The sequence below is a fragment of the Pristiophorus japonicus genome, chromosome 12 (assembly GCF_044704955.1).
Source record: "Pristiophorus japonicus isolate sPriJap1 chromosome 12, sPriJap1.hap1, whole genome shotgun sequence".
NCBI classification, from domain to species: Eukaryota; Metazoa; Chordata; class Chondrichthyes; family Pristiophoridae; genus Pristiophorus; species Pristiophorus japonicus.
The window spans coordinates 126,443,059-126,467,496 of record NC_091988.1 but is presented as its reverse complement, the minus strand read 5'-3'; the positions used below and the strand labels follow the sequence as shown (position 1 = coordinate 126,467,496).

At 49.1% G+C, this 24,438-nt stretch overlaps 1 protein-coding gene across 1 annotated transcript in view; it reads right to left on the bottom strand.

The window, feature by feature from the left end:
- sycp2 (synaptonemal complex protein 2) overlaps positions 1-24,438 on the bottom strand; it is a 1,164,109-nt gene that overhangs the window by 169,173 nt on the left and 970,498 nt on the right. Inside the window, exon 33 of the mRNA XM_070894856.1 lies at positions 8,256-8,488. Coding sequence (XP_070750957.1) covers positions 8,256-8,488 — 233 coding nt within the window. The remainder of the gene's footprint in view (positions 1-8,255; positions 8,489-24,438) is intronic.

Here is a 24,438-nt window from a genome sequence, read left to right as displayed (position 1 = left end):
AGGCTTTTGACAAGGTTCCACACAAGAGATTGGTGTGCAAAATTAAAGCACATGGTATTGTGGGTAATGTACTTACGTGGATAGACAACTGGTTGGCAGACAGGAAGCAGAGAGTCGGGATAAACGGTTCCTTTTCAGAATGGCAGGCAGTGACTAGTGGGATGCCGCAGGGCTCAGTGCTGGGACCCCAGCTATTTACAATATACATTAATGATTTGTATGAATGAATTGAGTGCAGATGACACTAAACTGGGTGGCGGTGTGAGCTGTGAGGAGGATGCTAAGAGGCTTCAGAGTGACTTGGACAGGTTAGGTGAATGGGCAAATGCATGGCAGATGCAGTATAATGTGGATAAATGTGAGGTTATCTAGTTTGGGGGCAAAAACACGAAGGAAGAATATTAACTGAATGGTGGCAGATTAGGAAAAGGGAGGTGCAACGAGACCTGGGTGTCATGGTACATCAGTCATTGAAAGTTAGCATGCAGGTATAGCAGGCGGTGAAGAAGGAAAATGGTATGTTGGCTTTCATAGCTAGGGGATTTGAGTATAGTAGCAGGGAAGTCTTACTGCAGTTGTACAGGGGCTTGGGGAGGCCTCACTTGGAATAATGTGTTCAGTTTTGGTCTCCTAATCTGAGGAAGGACATTCTTGCTATTGAGGGAGTGCAGCGAAGGTTCACCAGACTGATTCCTGGGATGGCTGGACTGACATATGAAGAGAGACTGGATCGACTGGGCCTTTATTCACTGGAGTTTAGAAGGATGAGAGGGGATCTCATCAAAACATATAAAATTCTGACAGGACTGGACAGGTTAGAAGCAGGAAGAATGTTCCCAATGTTGGGGAAGTCCAGAACCAGGGTCACAGCCTAAGGATAAGGGGTAAGCCATTTAGGACTGAGATGAGGAGAAACGTCTTCACTCAGAGAGTTGTTAACCTGTGGAATTCTCTACCGCAGAGAGTTGTTGATGCCAGTTCATTGGATATATTCAAGAGGGAGTTAGATATGGCCCGGACAGCTAAAGGGATCAAGGGGTATGGAGAGAAAGCAGGAAAGGGGTACTGAGGTGAATGATCAGCCATGATGTTACTGAATGGTGGTGCAGGCTCGAAGGGCCGAATTGCCTACTCCTGCATCTATTTTCTATGTTTCTATGTGAAGCAGAAAATCTACCTCGACATAAGGAACAAACCCAACCCCAGGAATTCCACCTGTGTATATTACAAAGAAGAAAGAGCAAACATGCATTTCATCATTTCAGGTTGTCCAAAAGGGTTTCACAGTCAGTGAATAACATTAGTAGTGTAGCAGAGAAATCCAGCAGTGAATTTCTGTACAGCGAGGTCCCACAAGCAGCTTGAAATAATTATGGAGTCGACATGCGGTCCTGATATTTTTGAGGCGGTGTCACCGTATGAGTGAAATTTTCAATGCCTCGTTTCAGGCACAGTATCCCAACGCGAAATTCAGTGTTGGCGCCTAAAGAATTGCTAGCAGTGTAAAATGATGGTGTTGTACACTTACCTGGAGGCGTTTGGGTGCGCTACGTGGGCCGTTAAGCATGGGCTCAACATCCGGGACAGGCAGCATTTGGAGCTGCGGCACCCTGATTGAATTGAGGCTTTGATTGGGTGCCTCGTGGTCATATTCGCTTCCGACGGTGAGCATGGCAGACCTTGCAGCAGCTCATCAACGTGCCCATGGGTTCACGGACACCGCACTGGATGTACTCCTTGATGCCCTGGAGAGGCGTCAGCAGGTGCTGAGGACAGAAGCTGGGTGGAGACCTCAACCCCAAACATACTGAAGGTTATGGAGGGAAATAGCAGAGCAAGTGTCTGCGCGTGACACGGTGCCAAGGACTGCGATGAAATGTAGAAAAAAGGGGAACGACCTGACGCAGATAGTGAGAGTGAGTATCAGTATCTTTAATTTCAAACTCGAACCTCAACGTACACACTCTGCTCAATGTAGTGTCTCGGAATCCATGCTCTAAGTGGGTGAAGCCACAGTCAAGGTTCCCATTTGCAGCCTTACCCACTGCCAGGGCCTGTTTACACTGTTAAGCTTGCTACTCGGTTCTGTAGACCCAACCCTCATATTGTGAAGATTGCCATAGAGTAAAATGTAGTAAAGTATGTAAGGCACAGGGGAAACACTGATAGAAGGCCTCTAACTCCGACATTCTGTTGATGCGATGGCGGTGGGTGCGGCCGAGCCACCTCGGGATAAAGACAGTATGTTGAGTTCCTTTGCAGCGACCTGCAGGACCTCACACCATTAACGTTCAGCTATCTCCTGGAGACTGGCATTCACAAATCCTTTCCCACTCATGGCCTGCTCCCCTGCAGGTAACCGCTGTCAGATGACCAGCCAGATCCACCGGGGCCTTCTCGGGCACCTTCCCGGGTACAGATGGTGGCAACGACCCAGAGGACGAGGAGGAGCAGTAGGACGACACCACCTTCAATCTCACGCAGGAGGCTGCGCCGTCTGAGAGTGGGGACAGCAGCACTGTTGGCCATGGGGTGGTCGGGGAGGTGGAGGTGGATGATGCTCTGGGACCCAGTGGCTTCTAGCAAAGCCACGGGGGATAGAAGCCCAGGGGACATCATCAACTGATGAATGGGGACGTAACCTTGTCAAACCAGGGCAGGAATCTGACCTCACCCAGATTTCTGCAGATGATGATGCTCTGCCCCAGGGGAGTATCAGCCTGTTGGGCCAATTGGAACCAATGTCGTCCCTGAGGACGACATTCCGCCTTCTCAGCTGCCGCTCTCTGCAATCCATCCACAACAGAGTGCTGCCACCCGTGCTGAGGTTATGCAGTCCGCAGCCGGGTCTTCCAGGGCCCGAGCTGGTCGGGGACGTCCTGCTCGACCATCATGTGTGGCTGCAGATCCAAGTTAGCCTTGATGAAGGCCCTGAGACCCCACTGAGGAGGAGCAGTAGACGTGGGAGGGGGAAGAAGGGCCCTCTTTAAGACAAAGACCTGTGGAATGGTGGCCACAGATTAGGAAATGAGCTTTTACAACTAGTAAGATGCACCAAACGCTTGCTTGCTAGTTAACAGAGATGGCTAGGTTGTTGCAATTTGAGCTCGTGTAAATTGCTGCACTTGGATGAATGATGTAACAATTGTTTGGTACTCACCAGAGACGGTCACCTTGTTACAAAATGAACTGATGTCACTAGTTACACTTGGATGTCTTTGAGAATGTTTGGAGGGGTTTTGTGGCCATGTTGATGTGTTGGGGTGAAGTTGTTGCTGTCATGTATCCAAACATGTTTATTGCTTGTGCTATTACATATGATGTGCCACCAGAGGGCACTACTATGGAAAACTTGTACACCAGCTGTATGGCCATGAAGGTGTGCCACCAGAGAGCACTGCAGTGGGAGTCTTGTAGGTTACCTGTACAGGTGTGCCAGGCCTAGTATAAAAGGCAGGTCACCATGTGTGATCCTCACTCTGGAGTTACATTAAATGGACTAAGGTCATGACAATTCAAGTACAATACATTGCCTCGTGGAGTCATTATCAGAGCATCTGAAGACATAACAATTGGCGACGAGATTACGGACCTTCACGCGAAAATGGCTAACCTTGGTACGTTGCAGCAGTTTGCCGATGGTGATGATTGGGAAGCCTTTGTAGAGAGTCTCGACCATTTCTTCACAGCAAACGACCTGGCAGGCGACAACCCGGCCACACTGGCTGATAAGCGCAGAGCTATCCTGCTAACCAGTTGTGGGCCTAACGTCTACGGGCTCGTCAGGCACTTGCTGGCACCAGTGAAGACAACGACCAAGACGTATGAGGAGCTTGTAAAGCTGAATCAAAAACAACTCAAGCCCAAAGAGAGCATCCTCACAGCCAGACACCGGTTTTATACCCACCAATGGCCCAAAGACCAGGAAGTCACAAAATATGTTGCAGACCTCAGGAGGCTGGCGGCACCTTGGGATTTCGGCGACCACCTCGCCGAAGCGCTGCGTGATATCTTTGTCATCGGAATCGGCCACGAGGGCCTTCTTCACAGACTACTATCTGCGGATACCACAGTTACACTGCAGAAGGCCATCACCAGGAGCCAAGCATTCATGACCTCGACCTGCGGCTCTAGGCGGATGACTCATCCTCAGGACTCAAACCCGGCAAATACTGTACACAGAATGCTGCCTTTTAGAGGCTGGACTGTAGAACGTGAATCTCTTCGGGGAGAGAGAACAGGCCCCCGAGTCCCTTAACTCAAAAGTCCGCTGAGGGGGGATAATTCAGTAGCACCATGCTAGGGTTGCGGAGGGAATCACAGGGCTCACCAGTGCCATTTTAAGGACTATGTGTGTAAAGGCTGCAGCACAAACGGCTATCTCCAGCAAATGTGTAAGAGAAATATGACTCGCTGTGTTGATGAAGAGTCTGCAGATGGCCATGAATCCAGCGTGGATTATGAAGTGATAGTCAGAGAGGCAGCTCATCCCCACAATGAGGTATATAGCATGTTTACCTGCACCACCGAATGTTCCCGTTGAGGATGGAAATTGAGATAAATGGCGTTCCAGTCTTCATGGAAATGGACACGGGGGTGAGCCAGTCAGTAATGAATCAAGAAGTCTTTGAGAGGCTATAGGACAATCAAGCTGAACGACCCAAGTTGGTCCCGGTTCAGGCAAAGCTGCGCACCTACACCAAGGAACTTATCCCAGTTGTTGGTAGTGCAGATGTAAAGGTACTCCATGATGGCACGGTGCACAAGTTACCACAGTGGATTGTTGCAGGTGATGGACCAACGTTATTCGGAAGAAGGTGGATGGAGAAAATCCATTGGAGCTGGGAAGATTTCATCCCTCCATCAATCGACGTCCCCCATGCTCAAAGGCAAAGCAAGCCCTCACCTAAGGTTGGATCCGGCACCAGAGAGCAGACCAGCACAGCACCCGAGGCACAGACCGCCCAGCACGACTGCGTAGAGATGATCAAGCTGAGACGACCCAAACGCACCTTCCAGTCTCCAGTGGCAGGACTCCGGAGGAAGAAAATTGGATCCAAAGGCGACTTTCCAGCCTCAGTGGCAGAACCCGGGGAGAAGAGGATGACAGCAGTTGACATCGTGGATGGAAGAAAGATGGCGCCCAAACCACGAGGTGAAGCGCTGAAGAAAAAGATGGCGGCAGCCAGACCACGAGGTGCAGCACTGATGGAGCAACACGTGGTACCAAGCGAAGAAGAGGATTGGGGTAAAGATAGCAAGGCTCTCTTAAAAGAGGCCAGCAACCCACCACACTTAAAGGGACAGGTCCACATTCTCAATCAATGTAATAGCAACTGCAAGTTAAATGTAAAGCTTGTAATTGATGATCTGAGTTTTATACATGTAATAAGCAAAGAAAAGTCGTGCGATTGCGATCGGAGCCTCAGTTTATCTACGACTAATGAAACGTTGAGTGATGTAGGATTTCAACTGCATTCAGTTAATGTAGCGGGCAAACACCCATCGGGAGCACACAGGTCCAGCGAGCTACCCAATGCTGTAGTCTGCATCCCTGGGACCACTTTGATGCACCACGGAGTGTGGCCACAAGCAGCTAATATAGACAAGCTGCAGAGCATGCGATCTCAGGAGGGCAACAGCATTGGCGACAGTGGTCTCCCGCAGGATGAAGGCATCTGGCAGTGCCAGGATATCGGGCATTGACAGCGAGGATAATGTGCCCGTGATCACAGACCAGCTGTACTTTGAGGGAGTGGAATCCCTTGTGATTCCGAAAGATCTCTCCATTGTGGGGTGGATCCCTCAATGTCACATGTCAATCAATGGCTCCTTGAACCCTGGGGAAGCCCGCTATCCTGGCAAAGCCACGGGTGCGCTTATCCTGGTCTTTTCCTGACTTGCTGAATTTGATGTAGCCCAATCGTTTGCCGTAGAGAACGTTGGTCACCTGGCGAATGCAGCAATGTACTGCAAAGTGCGGGATGTTGCATATATGGCTACAGGAGACTGGAAGGAGCCGGTAGCATAGATGTTAAGGGCTAGAGCCACTTTCACTGCCACTGACAGCGAGGTCCTGGTGCCGCTGTCAGCTGCCAGGTATGTCCGCAGAAGGTTGCAAAGGTCCGTGACCACCTCCTTGCAGAACCTCAGCTTTCCTAAGCACTGTTCCTCGAACATCTCAAGATAAGAGTAACGCATGCGGTAAACCCTATGGGGACTGAAATTGGTGGACGTACCGCCCGCCAACATATGGCCCAAAATCGCAAAATTGATCAAAAAATACCTACATACTTCCCACGGGGAAATTCATCAGCGACATACCGCTGGGCGATATGCACACCGTCCACACACACGGAACACCCTACAGACCGCCCAAAAGTCCAACATTGGTAACATTGGTAGCATACCGACATACCACACCGTCTGAAAAAGGTGGTTTTATGCTGATGGTATGTCGGCGGTATGTAAACTACAATGTACAGCAATCTATTTCTCTCCCACCCACCCCTAGCGATCTAGTCCTCCACCACAGAGATCTAATCCCCCCAGAGATCTAATCCCCGCAGAGATCTAATCCCCTGTGGAGATCTAATCCCCCGCAGAGATCTAGTCCCCCTTGGAGAGATCTAATCCACAGCCCCCCCGCCCCCCCCCCCCCAGAAAAACGTGAAAATAAATAAATAAATAACAATATAAGTAATTTAAATAAATTATGAACAGTGCACAAAACAATTAAAAATCTAAGCGTACTGGAGACAATTACCGTGATCCGAGGTCGGCAATCTCTGGCCTCCGGACTGCACTTCTCAGGGAGACGGAAGACGGAGGTCGTTGGAAGAGTGCGCGTGTGCAGAACGCAGAACCCGAAGAGTCCCGAGTCCCAGACAACTTACCCTGCCCCGCCGGAGCAGCCCGTCCGTCCGTCGCACTCTGCTGATGCACCGCTCAGGACTGCCCGGACCAATGTAGCCAGCACTCCGCCCCAATGGTACTGGGCGGTGAAGATTGACCGACCACCGCGAGACGGCCAAGAATTGGGCGGGCCACCAAAATCGGGCCCTGTGGTGTACGGCCTCCCCTACCCCGCCGTCTGGGGAGGATCCACATTTGCTGTCTCTACAGCCGGTGCCTTTCAATCGGCGCTGCAGGATGACGTGGTGCGCGATCACTGCCCCATCCCTTGGCACAGGTCACAGTGAAATGGAGATTTGAAATTTAGCCGAGATGGCAGCCAATGTGTCCCAGATACTCGCAGTAAATCTGATGAGTCAACAGCAGTACGACGCCAACAACCTACTATCTGTGCGAACATCAAACGCAGCAATGACCGAGGCCTCTGTTCCCCGGCTGCAACTCTCTTTAAATAACGCCCTGGATTTGTGAAGTCCAATTTTTGAGGCGTCATTTACGTTAAATGAGGCGACAAAGGTGATTGTGGAGAGAAGGGCGCCAAGGAAGCATTGCACGCATACTGACGTCATGATTTCCATGGCGTTAGCTGGTGGTACGTTATGTTTTAACGCTCTTAAAAAATTACTACCGAATTTCGCGTCAGCCGTGAACAGTACCGAACCCCGCTCCCAACCGCCTAACACCCAGTTAACACCTAATATTGGTGCTATCAGCAGGTGTTGGCAACCCAAATTCAACCCCTATATTTTTTGAGGGATAAATATTGGCCAGGCCTCCAGGGAGAACTCCCCTGTTCTTCTTCAACTAGTCCCACTGGCGCCTCTACATCCACCTGCCTGGGTTTAACGTCTCATCCGGAAGACAGCATCTCTGGCAGTGCAGCACTCCCTCAGTATTGCACTGAAGGATGAGCCTGGATTATGGACTTAAGTCTCTGGAATGGTATTTAATTTACATACTTCTGACTGAGGCTGAAGTGCTGCTCACTGAGTCACGGTTGACAGTTTAGTTATCACCTGAACCCCATAATGTTCAAGTATAGCCTTTGTATAATTCTATATTTATTGATGTCTCTGAACATACAGCAGTTTACTGCACAATCATTTTCAAAACGAGCCCTGATTCGGAGAGGATGTCATTTGTTGCCAAGACAGTGGGATAATTTTGACTTTGGGCGATTAATGTAAAACATTTTCCATTGCCATTTTACATTATTGCACAACGGCAAAATTACCCCCAGCCCCCCATAATGCTGTAATTTTGTCTCTTCAGAATACAAGAAAATGAAAATTATATTTCATACTAGAAACTATACTATCAAAGATAAAACCTTTTCCTACCAGGGACATTGGGCTTAGAACAGGTGAGAAATCGGTGGCGAACGTGGCCTTTTCGAGTGATGACAGAGGCGTTGCTGTCTTCGCAAAGCTTCTCATTGATTTGCTAGATTTCACAACCGTTGTTGGATTGGGAGACGGCAATGGTTCTGGTGATGCCTCAGATTGAATGGAAGACTCAGGTTCAAGTGGAGATGAAGGTCTAGTTAAAACCATTGGCTCACACATCCTTTCATCTAAAATGATAAATTTGAGCATAAATACAAAATGACTTGAGTTTCAGAAATGTCATGAATAACTAACAGCAGAAATTGAGCATAGTCTAGATTTTCTTCTGGGCAGACAATAAGAGCTTAATGACAGTTGTAAACAGTTGCCTTACTCGCTAGTTATTTCCCACTCCTATTGGCAAGTTATATACTGAGAATCAAATACTTACCGGGCAGCAGACCACCATTCGGCCCATTGAGCCTTTGCTGGCTTTCTGCAAGAGCACTTCAGCTAGTCCCACTCCCCCGCCCTTTCGCCGTAGAAAATTGTTTTACTTCAGGTATTTATCCAACCCCCTTTTAAAAGCAATGATTGAATCTGCCACCACCACCACTTCAGGCCGTGCATTCCAGATCCTAACCACTCGCTGTGGTAAAAAGTTTTTCCTCACGTCGCCTTTATTTCTTCTGCCAATCACCTTAAATCTGTGTCCTCTGGTTCTCGACCCTTCCACCAATGGGAAAAGTTTCTATCTACTCTGTCTAGACCCCTCATGATTTTGAACACCTCGATCAAGTCTCCTCTCAACCTTCTCTGCTCCAAGGAGAACAACCCCAGCTTCTCCAGTCTATCCACGCCACTGAAGTCCCTCATCTCTGGAATAATTCTCGTAAATCTGTTCTGCACCCTTCCTAAAGTGCGGTGCCTAGAATTGGACACAATACTCCAGTTGAGTCTGAATCAGTGTTTTATAAAGGTTCATCATAATTTCTTTGCTTTTGTAATCTATGCCTCTATTATGAAGCCCAGTATTTACAAATGAAATAAATTAGAGAGGCCTGAGAGAAAAGGTTTTGCAGTCTTTCCTGGAGATTCAGCAGGATTCGAACGTTGTCCAGAATTATGCTGAGGTCTTAAAAGGATATACTGAGCAGCTTGAACAGAACATCCTCATAAGCATCTCAAGTCTTTCAGGTGCTCCTTAATGTTTAATCATGTTAGTTGTGTTATTGTAGATGTGTTAATAAAGTGATGATAGTGTTATATATGTAATAACTTGATAAACTGAATACGGTAAACTAACACAGGTGCAAACCTGGCTCTGCTTTATTAGGGCCAAAGTGATTACATTACACGATGGTTTGCCTTTTATACCTGGGCCACACACACGTGCGCACAGTCCAATGACCTCCGACAGTGGCACCACCTGCTGGCTAGTAACCCAAGGCATACATAGAAACATAGAAAATAGGTGCAGGTGTAGATCATTCGGCCCTTTGAGCCTGCACCACCATTCAATATGATCATGGCTGATCATGCAACTTCAGTACCCCATTTCTGCTTTCTCTCCATAACCCTTGATAGCCGTAAGGGCCACATCTAGCTCCCTTTTGAATATATCTAACGCACTGGCCTCAACAACTTTCTGTGGTAGAGAATTCCACAGGTTCACAATTCTCTAAATGAAGAAGTTTTTCCTCATCTCGGTCCTAAATGGCTTACCTCTTATCCTTAGACTGTGACCCCTGGTTCTGGACTTCCCCAACATCGGGAACACTCTTCCTGCATCTAACTGTCCAATCCCGTCAGAATTTTATATGTTTCTATGAGTTCCCCTCTGATTCTTCTAAATTCCAGTGAATATAAGTCTAGTCGATTCAGTTTTTCTTCATATGTCAGTCCTGCCATCCTGGGAATCAGTCTGGTGAACCTTCGCTGCACTCCCTCAATAGCAAGAATGTCCTTCCTCAGATTAGGAGACCAAAACTGCACACAATATTGAAGGTGAGGCCTCACCAAGGCCCTGTACAACTGCAGTAAGACCTCCCTACTCCTATACTCAATTCCTCTCGCTATGAAGGCCAACATGCCATTTGCCTTCTTCACCGCCTACTGTACCTGCATGCCAACTTTCAATGACTGATGTACCATGACACCCAGGTCTCGTTGCACCTCCCCGTTTCCTAATCTGTCACCATTCAGATAATATTCTGCCTTCCTGTTTTTGCCACCAAAGTGGATAACCTCACATTTATCTACATTATACTGCATCTGCCATGCATTTGCCCATTCACCTAAACTGTCCAAGCCACCCTGTAGCCTCATAGCATCCTCCTCACAGCTCACACTGCCACCTTGGAGATATTACATTCAATACATACATGAAATATCCCCTGTAAGATATTAGTAACAGTTTTTTTACAAATTGAGACAGTCTGGGGCTTTCCGCTCCGGAGTTGATCGTCTCATTTCAACTCCAGCCTTGGGCAAGCGTTCCGAGAATGTTATGACTGGGGGCTGGGTAGCCGATCTGATGGGAGTGGCAATGACCTTGTCAGGGATTTATTCCAGATCACCATACATGAGACATGGCAATGGCTTTCATCATAACAATACAAGGATGAGTGCTATGTAGATCATGTACAAATTTCGTTCTGCCCTTATTAGGCATAATAACACGATTACCCCACTGTAAACAATCTGATTGAATGTATAGTTCGTCTTTGTGACGGTTGTAAGATTTGGTCTCATCACCCATTTGCTTGGGTATGGCAGACCAATCACCACTAAGGACACAATGTTTCACAACCGATAATATCGGGTCCTGGCTGGTTCAGGTCTCAACTTGTTGAGCCGTGACAGGGGTTCCTTCACTTTCAAAAGCATCCATAACTAACAGAAGGTCTGCAGGTTGTGGCGTCTCCACCTCCGGTGTGGGTAACGGCAGACAGCTCAGTGCATCGGCACAATTCTCGGTACCAGGTCTATGGCAAGTGACATAATCATAGGCAGATAATGTCACCGCCCACCTCTGGATGGGAGACGATGCATTGGTATTGATACCTTTGTTATCCGAAAACAGTGAAATGAGTGGCTTGTGACTGTTTCCAGTTCAAACTGAAGATCAAACAGGTACTGATGCATCTTTTTAACCCCATACACACAGGCTAATGCTACTTTTGCTACCAAGCTCTTTCCGTCTTTGACAAACTTTTAGAAGCATATGCAACAGGTTGTAGTTTACCCGACTCAATTGCTTGTTGGAGCACACAACCAACTCCATATGACGAAGCATCACAGGCCAATACTAGACTCTTACTCGGATCATAGTGTACCAGCAGCTTGTTAGAGCAAAGCAGATTAGTAGCTTTCTCAAAAGCTCTATCTTGAGATGCACCCCAAACCCAGTTGTCGCCTTTTCTTAGCAGCATGTGCAGTGGCTCTAATGAAGTGCTCAATCTGGGTAGGAAATTACTAAAGTAGTTGAGTAGACCAAAGAACGAACGCACATTCTGGGGCTTGGGTGCACTTTTGATGGCCTTGGTTTTCGAGTCCGTAGGCCTGATACCGTCAGCAGCAATTTTCCTCACCAGGAATTCGACTTCCAGTGCCATGAAGACGCACTTCGAATGTTTCAGTCTGAGTCTCACTTTGTCCAGATGATGTAAACCTCTTCCAGGTTGTTCAGATGTTCGGCGGTGTCACAACCTGTGACCAAGATGTCATCTTGGAACACGACGGTTCTAGGGATGGACTTCAGGAGGCTCTCCATGTTCTTCTGAAATATGGCTGCAGCCGAGCGAATTCCGACACGTGTTGTAGATAAACAGTCCTTTATGAGTGTTGATGCACATAAGTTTTTTCGACGTCTCGACCAGCTCCTGTGTCATGTAGGCCGACGTCAAATCCAGTTTAGTGAACGACTTCTCCCTAACTAGCGTTGCAAATAGGTCATCAGCCTTCCGTAATGGATATTGATCCTGTTTCGAAACTCGGTTGATCAGCCATGATCTTATTGAATGGTGGTGCAGGCTCGAAGGGCCGAATGGCCTACTCCTGCACCTATTTTCTATGTTTCTATGTAACCTTGTAGTCTCCACAAATCCTGACAGTGCCATCACTCTTCAATACAGGGACAATGGGGCTGGCCCATTCGTTAAATTCGACCGGTGATATGACCCCTTCATGCTGGAATCTGTCCAGTTCGATTTCAACCTTCTCCCTCATCATGTACGGAACTGCCCGAGCATTACGATGGATGGGCCTTGCATCCGAGTCCACGTGGATCTGCACTCTGGCTCCCGTTAAATTGCCGATGCCTGGTTCAAACAGTGAGGGAAACTTGCTCAGCACTTGAGCACATGAGGTATCATCCTCTGACAACAACGCTTTGATATCGTTCCAATTCCATTTGATTTTTTCTAGCCAATTCCTGCCGAACAGCATTGGACCATTGCCTGGAACGATCCATAACAGTAAATCATGAACCGCACCATCATACGACACCTTGACTACTGCACTGCCAATCACAGTTATGAGTTCTTTAGTGTACGTACGCAACTTGGCATTGACTGGACTCAGCTTAGGCCTTACAGCCTTATTATCCTTCAGCTTGTTGAATGTCCTCTGGCTCATTATTGAATGACTCACACCAGTGTCCAATTCCATCGGTACCGGTATACCGTTAATGATTAATGTGAAACTTATCGGTTGGCTCTTTGTCAGGAACGAATAGTCTATACACATCCTCCTTTGGTATCTTGGATTGCATATCCGGGTCCACGCTATACTGGTCATCGTCCTCCACATGGTGTGTCGCAGCACGCTTGCTCAGTTGCGGACACATGCGCTGGAGATGCCCCAGGCTTGAACAGCCTTTACAAATGTACTGTTTAAACCAACACTGATGAGGCCGATGATTGCCCCCACAACGCCAACACGGTGAAATCGGATTCATTCCCGTTGGCGGACTTTGGGCAGCCACAGTTTTCACATACGCAGTCGAGAAGGCCCTGCATTATGCAGCTCTGCCAAACGATGATACAATGTTGTTTACAGTACTTGCTGAGTTCCAATTTTTCGATGATATCTGCTTTAAGTTTTTGTCCGTCGTCGTGTATGCCTGGGCAATCGTGATGGCCTTGTTCAAATCCAGCGTCTCTGCCGCCAGTAGCTTACGCAGGATCACCTCGTGGTTGATGCCGATTACAAAGAAGTCCTGCAGCATGTCACCCAACGTGTTTTCGAACTTACACGGTCCGGCTAGACGTCTTAGGTCGGCAACGAATTCTGACACATTCTGGCCCTCAGAACGAACGTGCTTGTAGAATCGATATCGTGAGATGATGATGCCTTCTTCTGGTTTGAGATGGTCACGTACCAGAGCACACAATTCCTCATAGTCCGTGTCCCTTGGACTTGCAGGCGAGAGGAGATTCTTTATGAGTCCATAGATTTTGGACCGCAAACCGTGAGGAAGACCGCCCTGTGCCTAACTGCGTCAGTGGGTTCTCCCATTTTGTTGGCCACAAAGTACTGGTCCAGGTGAGCTACAAAATCTGACCAGTTCTCTCCCTCCATGAATCTCTCCAGAATTCCAATTGTAGTCATTTTTTTTGCATGCGAATGTTCTTAAGTTACCTCGTCGCCAAATATTATATATGTAATAACTCGATAGACTGAATAGTGTAAACCAACACAGGTACAAACCTGATTACATTACATGATGGCTTGCCTTTTATAACTGGGCCGCACACGCGTGCGAAAAGCCCAATGACCTCCGACAGTGGCGCCACCTGGTAGCTAGTAATCCCAAGCATACATACATGACAGTTAGTTCAGATACATCTGTGTTTTTGCCCTGCCTCGCACAGAGTATTCGATTCCCTCTGCTCACAGGTCATATGTCCGGCCCCTGCCTGGGGGTGAAACTTGCGATTGACAGTTATTTCTGAGAGCCTTCAGAAATGGGCAGGGCCCTTGATTGGCTGGGGCCCTTTGCAATTGACAGAGCTCGGGGTAATTAGGAGAGAGAAAGTTTAGTGAGTAAATCTGTTTAAAAGCTGCCTTTACAAATTATAGCACCTTTAATGTAGAGAAAAATCTCAAAGAGCTTCATGATCATGTAACTAATAAATGGACATCAAGGCAAAGAAGGAGATATTAGGAGGGGCAACTAAAATCTTGGTCAAAGAAGTGAGTGTTAAGGAGGGTCCTACAGGAGGTGAGGGATCATGCAGGGAATTTCAGAGTGAGGAGCCCAAGTGGCCCTTGGTGTTATGTTGGGGCTGCCAATGGTAGGAAGAATGCACAAGAGGACAGATTCAGAGGCCAGAATCTTGCAGCCCTGTGAGTGCGAGTTTGGAGGCGGGCGCGCTGTCAAAATGGCCGTGATTGACAGCGGGGTGGAAGTCTGCTCTGAACTCGCCTCCGTGTGAATTTCCAAAGGGCTGGCTCTGACAGCAGTAAGTGGCGGCTCAGGCAATTCAGATAGTTAAGAAACTGCTTAAAGCTATTTAAGCAGCATTTTTCAAGGTCCTAACCATTTTACCAAATTTTTTTACGGGGATCCGGTCCCTCAGTGATCACATCAGGTAAGTGAGTTCAACAACTCTGTATTGGTTTGACTAGCTGACAGTTGCAGAAAGCTACCATTTCACAACTGTTCAATTTCTAATCTTAGACGCTGGAGCCTTCAGAATTTGGAATACAGGTTTCAGTTTTATGGAGGTTTGAAGTGTTTGCAGTGAATGCTCTATCCGGTGTCACCTCCTTGGAGCAACCTATCTTCCCATTGACAGATCGCTTCTGTCATCTCAACTTTATCTGCCATCTATTCCATTAGCATCGGTGCCCTTGAGAAAATCTGACCTCAATCCTCAGAATCCCACCACGATCAGCCCCAACACCAGCATCACCAACAACGCCAACCTTCTCTGCAATCACCTGATGCTGCATAGGACACATGGCATCAGCACTCGACCACATTGTTGAGTGGGAGGCCAGGGATGGCCTCACTGTGGCCACATTTACTTAACTTGATGCTGTATTGCCTGGCTGCCACATGATGCACCAGGTTGGTACCACCCCACACTAAGACCATAAAGCATCCCTACAATGCCCAAGCCATTCCTTACATACTCATCACTATAGGACTCCGTTATGTCTCACCATTCACCGCAACTCTCTAAGCCACTTCCAAAGGTACACAAGACAAAGTGATGAAAATAAAGATTTCAATAAGAACATAAGAAATAGGAACAGGATTAGGCCATAAGGCCCTTCGAGCCTGCTCCGCCAGTCAATAAGATCATGGCTGATCTGATCATGGACTCAGCTCCACTTGCCTGCCCACTCCTCATAACCCCTTATCGTTTAAGAAGCTGTCTATTTCTGTCTTAAATGTATTTAATGTCCCAGCTTTCACAGCGTTCTGAGGCAGCGAATTCCACAGATTCACAACCCTCTGAGAGAAGACATTTCTCCTCATCTCAGTTTTAAATGTCCCTTGTCCTAAGATCATGCCCTCTAGGTCTAGTCTCCTCCACCAGTTGAAACATCCTCTCTGCATCCATCTTGTCCAGCCCCCTCATAATCTTATACGTTTCTATAAGATCACCTCTCATTCTTCTGAATACCAATGAGTAGAGGCCCAACCTACTCAACCTTTCCTCATAAGTCAATCCCCTCATCCACGGGATCAACCTAGTGAACCTTCTCTGAACTATCTCCACAGCAAGTATACCCTTTTGTAAATATGGAAACCAAAATTGCACGCAGTATTCCAGGTTTGGCCTCACCAATACCCTGTACAGCTGTAACAAGACTTCTCTGCTTTTACACTGCATCCCCTTTGCAATAAAGACCAGAATTCCATTGGCCTTCCTGATCACTTGCTGTACCTGCATACTATCCTTTTATGTTTCATGCACAAGTACCCCAAGGTCCCACTGTACTGCAGCACTTTGCAATCTTTCTCCATTTAAATAATAATTTGCTCTTTGATTTTTTCTGCCAAAGTGCATGACCTCACATTTCCAACATGATACTCCATCGGCCAAATTCTTGCCCAGTCACTTAGCCTGTCTATGACATCCTGCAGCCTCTTTATGTCCTCCTCACACATTACCCTTCCTCCCATCTTTGTATCGTCAGCAAACTTGGCTACGTTACACTCAGTCCCTTCTTCCAAGTCGTTAATATAGATTGTAAATAGTTGGGGTCCCACCACCGATCCCTGCGGCACCCCACTCGTTACTGATTGCCAACCTGAGAATGAACCATTTATCCCGACTCTCTGTTATCTGTTAGTTAGCCAATCTTCTATCCATGCTAATATATTACCCCCAACCCCGTGAACTTTTATCTTGTGCAGTAATCTTTTGTGTGGCACCTTGTCAAATGCCTTCTGGAAGTCCAAATAGATGACATCCACTGGTTTCCCTTTATCCACCCTGTCCGTTACATCCTCAAAGAATTCCAGCAAATTTGTCAAACATGACTTCCCCTTCATAAATCCATGCCGACTTTGCCTGACCAAATTTTGCTTTTCCCAATGTCCTGTTACTGCTTCTTTAATAATGGACTCCAACATTTTCCCAACCACAGATGTTAGGCTAACTGGTCTACAGTTTCCTGCTTTTTGTCTGCCTCCTTTTTTGAATAGGGGTGTTACATTTGCAGCTTTCCAATCTGCTGGGACCTCCCCAGAATCCAGGGAATTTTGGTAAATTGCAACCAATGCATCCACAATCGCTGCCGTTATTTCTCTTAAGACCCTAGGATGCAAGCCATCAGGTCCAGGGGATTTATCTACCTTTAGTCCCATTATCTTACTGAGCACCGCCTTCTTAGTGATTGTGATTGTGTTAAGTTCCTCCCCCCCCATAGCCTCTTGACTATCCACTGTTGGAATATTGTTAGTGTCCTCTACCGTAAAAACTGTCTCGAGTTTCTGCCATCTCCATGTTCCCCGTTACTAATTCCCCGGCCTCGTCCTCGAAGGGACCAACATTTACTTTAGCCATTCTTTTTCTTTTTATATACCTATAGAAACTCTTACTATCTGTTTTTATATTTTGTGCTAGTTTACTTTCATAGTCTATGTTCCCTTTCTTAATCATTTTTTTTAGTCATTCTTTGCTGGCTTTTAAAAGCTTCCCAGTCTTCTGTCCTCCCACTAGTTTTGGCCACTTTGTATGCCCTTGTGTTTAATCGGATACCATCCTTTATTTCTTTAGTTAGCCACGGATGGCTTTCTTTTCTCTTGCACCCTTTCCTCCTCACTGGAATATATTTTTCTTGAGAGTTGTGAAATATCTCCTTAAATGTACACCACTATTCATCAACTGTCCCACACTTCAATCTGTTTTCCCAGTCGACTTTAGCCAACTCTGCCCTCATACCTTCATAGTTTCCTTTATTTAAGCTTAGTACGCTGGTTAGAGATCCAACTTTCTCACCCTCCATCTGAATTTGAAACTGAACTATGCTATGATCACTCATTCCAAGGGGATCCTTTACTAGGAGATTGTTTATTAAACCTGTCTCGTTACACAGGACCAGATCTAGGATAGCCTGCCCCCAGTTGGTTCCGTTACATACTGCACAAAGAACCCGTACCTTATGCACTCTATGAACTCTTCCTCAAGGCTACCCTGACCAATTTGATTTCTCCAATCAATGGTCGACAACACTTGACATCAGCATTGGCGATAACACCCAAGTTCCTACCTTTGCGTGCTGTTAGTTGATATGATTGAACAAGGACTTGACGGTGCATGTGAGGATTGGCTAGTGAGATGGGATGTGATAATGCAGAGAGAGGGAGGGATGCGAAAGAGAGATGGTCACCTCCATCAGCACACCCGTGGAATCCACTATGATACAGCATCTGATGGCCAATGTCACAGCTTCCATTGCAGCACAGGCAGCTTCCATCAAACGTCCGAGTGCTGTAGTGGATGCTCAACTGCTGCCAGAAGAAATAGGTGCAGGAATAGGCCATTTGACCCCTCGAGCCTGCTCCTCCATTTAATAAGATCATGGCTGATCTGAACATGGACTCAGCTCCACTTCGCTGCCCGCTCCCCAGAACCCTTTATGATATGTCCTTACTATACAGTACAAATGCACATGAGGCCCATTCTTGAGAGAAGGTCAGTCTGTGACCAGCAACATTTATTCCAGCACTGAAGTGATGAAGGTGGGTGGAGCTTCCCCTTTTATACCTGAAAATCCAGGTTAGGAGGGTCTCCCACAAGTTCACCACCTAGTGGTCAGTATTCTCATGGTGCACAACGTAGGTCAGTTTATACATGGATTACAATGACAGTTGAATACATGACATCACCTCCCCCCCAAAGTCTTATTGGGATCACAGGTGTTAAGTCTCTCTGGTGGTTTACGCTCCCTTGTAGAGCACCTGAGTTGGGGCTCCGGTTGTTGGGCGCTGGCCTGAGTGTCTGCTGTTTGCGGTGCCTCAGGCCTGTCCGAACTGCCCACAGTGACTGGGCTCTCCTCCACTTGGTTCCTGTGTTCGGTCACCTGTGGTGTAGTAAACTCTACATCATGTTCTTCCTCTGCTTCTTCTATGGGGTTGCTGAACCTCCTTTTTGTTTGATCCACGTGTTTGAGGCAGATTTGTCCATTGGTAAGTTTAACTACCAGAATCCTATTCCCCTCTTTGGTAATCACAGTGCCTGAGAGCCATTTGGGCCCTGCAGCGTAGTTGAGGACAAAGACAGGGTCATTGACATCAATACATCGCGCCCTCGCATTCCCGTCATGGTAGTCACATTGTGACCAGCGCCTGCTCTCAACAATTTCTTTCATGGTGGGGTGTATGAGGGATAACCTGGTTTTGAGCGTCCTTTTCATTAGCAGCTCTGCGGGTGGTACCCCTATGAGCGAGTGTGATCGGGATCTATTGGCCAACAGGAGGCGTGATAAGCGGCTTTGTAGGGAACCCCCTTGGATTCTGAGCATCTCCTGTTTGATTATCTGCACTGCTCGTTCCGCCTGGCCGTTTGAGGACAGATTGAACGGTGCCGTTCTGACATGGTTGATACCATTTCCTGCCATGAAGTCCTGGAACTCAATGCTTGTAAAGCATGGGCAATTGTCGCTGACCAAGATGTCCGATAGACCATGGGCGGCAAACATTGCCCGTAGACTTTCTACCGTGGCAGAGGATGTGCTTGAATTGAGAATGTCACACTCGATCCATTTGGAGTAGGCGTCTACAACAACCAAAACATTTTTCCCATGAAAGGACCTGCATAGTCCACATGGATGCGTGACCATGGCTTGGCGGGCCAGGACCAGGGGCTAAGGGGTGCTTCCCTGGGCGCATTGCCCAGCTCGGCACACGTGTTGCACCTGCGAACACAAAGTTCCAGGTCTGCATCTATCCCTGGCCACCAAACTTGTGACTTGGCAATTGCCTTCATCATGACAATGCCCGGGTGCTCCTTGTGGAGTTCTCGAATGAACGCCTCTCTGCCCATCTGGGACATGACTACTCGCTTCCCCCATAGTAGGCAAGCGGCCTGAATCGAGAGTTCATCCTTGCGCCTGTGAAATGGTTTAAATTCCTCAGGTCCCAATGTCCCAGTGTCCTCGTGTCTCCGTATCTCAGTGTCCCAGTGTCTCAGTGTCCCAGTGTCTCAGTGTCCTAGTGTCCCAGTGTCTCAGTGTCCCAGTGTCTCAGTGTCCCAGTGTCTCAGTGTCCCAGTGTCTCAGTGCCTCAGTGTCCCAGTGTCTCAGTGTCCCAGTGTCTCAGTGTCGTGGTGTTCTAGTATCTCAGTGTCTCAGTGTCTCCGTGTCCCAGTGTCCTAGTGTCTCCGTGTCCCAGTGTCTCAGTGTCCTAGTGTTCTAGTGTCCCAGTGTCTCAGTGTCCCAGTGTCCCAGTGTCTCCGTGTCCCAGTGTCTCAGTGTCCTAGTGTTCTAGTGTCTCAGTGTCTCCGTGTCCCAGTTTCTCCGTGTCTCCGTGTCCTAGTGTCTCTGTGTCCCAGTGTCTCAGTGTCCCAGTGTCTCAGTGTCCTAGTGTCCCAGTGTCTCCGTGTCCCAGTGTCTCCGTGTCCCAGTGTCTCCGTGTCCCAGTGTCCCAGTGTCTCCGTGTCCCAATGTCTCCGTGTCCCAGTGTTTCCGTGTCCCAGTGTCTCAGTGTCCCAGTGTCCCAGTGTCTCAGTGTCCTAGTGTCCCAGTGCCTCCGTGTCCCAGTGTCTCCGTGTCTCAGTGTCTCCGTGTCCCAGTGTCTCCGTGTCCCAGTGTCCCAGTGTCTCCGTGTCCCAGTGTCCTAGTGTCTCCGTGTCCCAGTGTCTACGTGTCCCAGTGTCTCCGTGTCCCAGTGTCTCCGTGTCCCAGTGTCTCCGTGTCCCAGTGTCCTAGTGTCCCAGTGTCCTAGTGTCTCCGTGTCCCAGTGTCTCCATGTCTCCATGTCTCCGTGTCTCCGTGTCCCAGTGTCTCCGTGTCCCAGTGTCCTAGTGTCTCCGTGTCCCAGTGTCTCCGTGTCCCAGTGTCTCCGTGTCCCAGTGTCTCCGTGTCCCAGTGTCTCCGTGTCCCAGTGTCCTAGTGTCTCCGTGTCCCAGTGTCTCCATGTCTCCGTGTCTCCGTGTCTCCGTGTCCCAGTGTCTCCGTGTCTCAGTGTCCCAGTGTCTCCGTGTCCCAGTGTTTCCGTATCCCAGTGTTCTAGTGCCCCAGTGTCTCAGTGTCCCATTGTCCCAGTGTCTCCGTGTCCCAGTGTCCTAGTGTCTCAGTGTCCCAGTGTCTCAGTGTCCTAGTGTTCTAGTGTCTCAGTGTCCCAGTGTCTCCATGTCTCCGTGTCCCAGTGTCCTAGTGTCTCCGTGTCCCAGTGTCTCCGTGTCTCAGTGTCTCAGTGTCCCAGTGTCTCCGTGTCCCAGTGTCTCAGTGTCATAGTGTCTCCGTGTCTCCGTGCCCCATTGTCTCAGTGTCTCCGTGTCCCAGTGTTTCCGTGTCCCAGTGTCCTAGTGTCCCAGTGTCCCAGTGTCTCCGTGTCCCAGTGTCCTAGTGTCTCTGTGTCCCATTGTCTCCGTGTCTCCCTGTCCCAGTGTCTCCGTGTCTCAGTGTCCTAGTGTTCTAGTGTCTCAGTGTCCTAGTGTCTCAGTGTCTCAGTGTCCCAGTGTCCCACTGTCTCCGTGTCCCAGTGTCCTATTGTCTCCGTGTCCCAGTGTATCCGTGTCCCAGTGTTTCCGTGTCTCAGTGTCCTAGTGTTCCAGTGTCCCAGTGTCTCCGTGTCCCAGTGGCTCAGTGTCTCAGTGTCCCAGTGTCCTAGTGTCTCCATGTCTCAGTGTCCCAGTGTTCTAGTGTCCCAGTGTCTGTGTCCCAGTGTCTCTGTGTCCCAGTGTCTCCGTGTCTCCGTGTCTCAGTGTCTCCGTGTCCCAGTGTCTCCGTGTCCCAGTGTCTCCGTGTCTCCCTGTCCCAGTGTCTCCGTGACTCAGTGTCCTAGTGTTCTAGTGTCTCAGTGTCCCAGTGTCTCCGTGTCCCAGTGTCTCAGTGTCCCAGTGTCTCAGTGTCCCAGTGTATCCGTGTCCCAGTGTCTCCGTGTCTCAGTGTCTCCGTGTCTCAGTGTCCTAGTGTTCTAGTGTCTCAGTGTCCCCGTGTCCCAGTGTCTCCGTGTACCAGTGTCTCCGTGTCCCAGTGTCTCCGTGTCCCAGTGTCTCCGTGTCTCAGTGTCCCAGTGTCTCCGTGTCTCCGTGTCTCCGTGTCTCAGTGTCCCAGTGTCCCAGTGTCCCAGTGTCTCCGTGTCTCCGTGTCCCAGTGTCTCCGTGTCCTAGTGTCTCCGTGTCTCAGTGTCCTATGGTCTCAGTGTCCCAGTGCCTCCGTGTCCCAGTGTCTCAGTGTCTAAGTGTCCCAGTGTCCTAGTGTCCCATTGTCTCAGTGTCCCAGTCTCCCAGTGTTCTAGTGTCCCAGTGTCTCAGTGTCTCAGTGTCCTAGTGTCTCAGTGTGCCAGTGTCTCAGTGTCCCAGTGTCTCAGTGTCCTCGTGTCGTAGTGTTTCAGTGTCTCAGTGTCCTAGTGTTCTAGTGTCCCAGTGTCCCAGTGTTCTAGTGTCCCAGTGTCTCAGTGTCTCAGTGTCCCAGTGTCCTAGTGTCTCCATGTCTCAGTGTCCCAGTCTCCCAGTGTTCTAGTGTCCCAGTGTCTCAGTGTCTCAGTGTCCCAGTGTTTCCGTGTCCCAGTGTCCTAGTGTCCCAGTGTCCCAGTGTCTCCGTGTCTCCGTGTCCTAGTGTCTCTGTGTCCCAGTGTCTCCGTGTCTCCCTGTCCCAGTGTCTCCGTGTCTCAGTGTCCTAGTGTTCTAGTGTCTCAGTGTCCTAGTGTCTCAGGGTCTCAGTGTCCCAGTGTCCCACTGTCTCCGTGTCCCAGTGTCCTATTGTCTCCGTGTCCCAGTGTATCCGTGTCCCAGTGTTTCCGTGTCTCAGTGTCCTAGTGTTCCAGTGTCCCAGTGTCTCCGTGTCCCAGTGGCTCAGTGTCTCAGTGTCCCAGTGTCCTAGTGTCTCCATGTCTCAGTGTCCCAGTGTTCTAGTGTCCCAGTGTCTGTGTCCCAGTGTCTCCGTGTCTCAGTGTCTCCGTGTCCCAGTGTCTCCGTGTCCCAGTGTCTCCGTGTCTCCCTGTCCCAGTGTCTCCGTGACTCAGTGTCCTAGTGTTCTAGTGTCTCAGTGTCCCAGTGTCTCCGTGTCCCAGTGTCTCAGTGTCCCAGTGTCTCAGTGTCTCCGTGTCTCAGTGTCCTAGTGTTCTAGTGTCTCAGTGTCCCCGTGTCCCAGTGTCTCCGTGTACCAGTGTCTCCGTGTCTCCGTGTCCCAGTGTCTCCGTGTCCCAGTGTCTCCGTGTCCCAGTGTCTCCGTGTCTCAGTGTCCCAGTGTCTCCGTGTCTCAGTGTCCCAGTGTCCCAGTGTCTCCGTGTCTCCGTGTCCCAGTGTCTCCATGTCTCCGTGTCCTAGTGTCTCCGTGTCTCAGTGTCCTATGGTCTCAGTGTCCCAGTGTCTCCGTGTCCCAGTGTCTCAGTGTCTAAGTGCCCCAGTGTCCTAGTGTCTCCGTGTCCCAGTGTCTCCGTGTCTCAGTGTCTCCGTGTCTCAGTGTCCTAGTGTTCTAGTGTCTCAGTGTCCCCGTGTCCCAGTGTCTCCGTGTACCAGTGTCTCCGTGTCTCCGTGTCCCAGTGTCTCCGTGTCCCAGTGTCTCCGTGTCCCAGTGTCTCCGTTTCTCAGTGTCCCAGTGTCTCCGTGTCTCAGTGTCCCAGTGTCCCAGTGTCTCCGTGTCTCCGTGTCCCAGTGTCTCCATGTCTCCGTGTCCTAGTGTCTCCGTGTCTCAGTGTCCTATGGTCTCAGTGTCCCAGTGTCTCCGTGTCCCAGTGTCTCAGTGTCTAAGTGCCCCAGTGTCCTAGTGTCTCCATGTCTCAGTGTCCCAGTCTCCCAGTGTTCTAGTGTCCCAGTGTCTCAGTGTCTCAGTGTCCTAGTGTCTCAGTGTCCCAGTGTCTCAGTGTCCCAGTGTCTCAGTGTCCTCGTGTCCTAGTGTTTCAGTGTCTCAGTGTCTCAGTGTCCTAGTGTTCTAGTGTCCCAGTGTCCCAGTGTTCTAGTGTCCCAGTGTCTCAGTGTCTCAGTGTCCCAGTGTCCTAGTGTCTCCATGTCTCAGTGTCCCAGTCTCCCAGTGTTCTAGTGTCTCAGTGTCCTAGTGTCTCAGTGTCCCAGTGTCTCAGTGTCCCAGTGTCTCAGTGTCCTCGTGTTTCAGTGTCTCAGTGTCCTAGTGTTCTAGTGTCCCAGTGTCCCAGTGTCCCAGTGTCTCAGTGTCCCAGTGTCTCCGTGTCTCAGTGTCTCCGTGTCTCCGTGTCTCAGTGTCCTAGTGTTCTAGTGTCTCAGTGTCCCAGTGTCCGATTGTCCCAGTGTCTCCGTGTCCCAGTGTCTCAGTGTCCCAGTGTCCTAGTGTCTCCATGTTTCAGTGTACCAGTGTCCTAGTGTCCCAGTGTCTCAGTGTCCTAGTGTCCTAGTGTCTCAGTGTCTCAGTGTCTCAGTATCCTTGTGTCTCCGTGTCCCAGTGTCCTAGTGTCTCCATGTCTCAGTGTCCCAGTGTTCTAGTGTCCCAGTGTCCCAGTGTCTCAGTGTCCCAGTGTCTCAGTGTTCTAGTGTCTCCGTGTCTCAATGTCCTAGTGTCTCAGTGTCCTCGTGTCTCCGTGTCCCAGTGTCCTAGT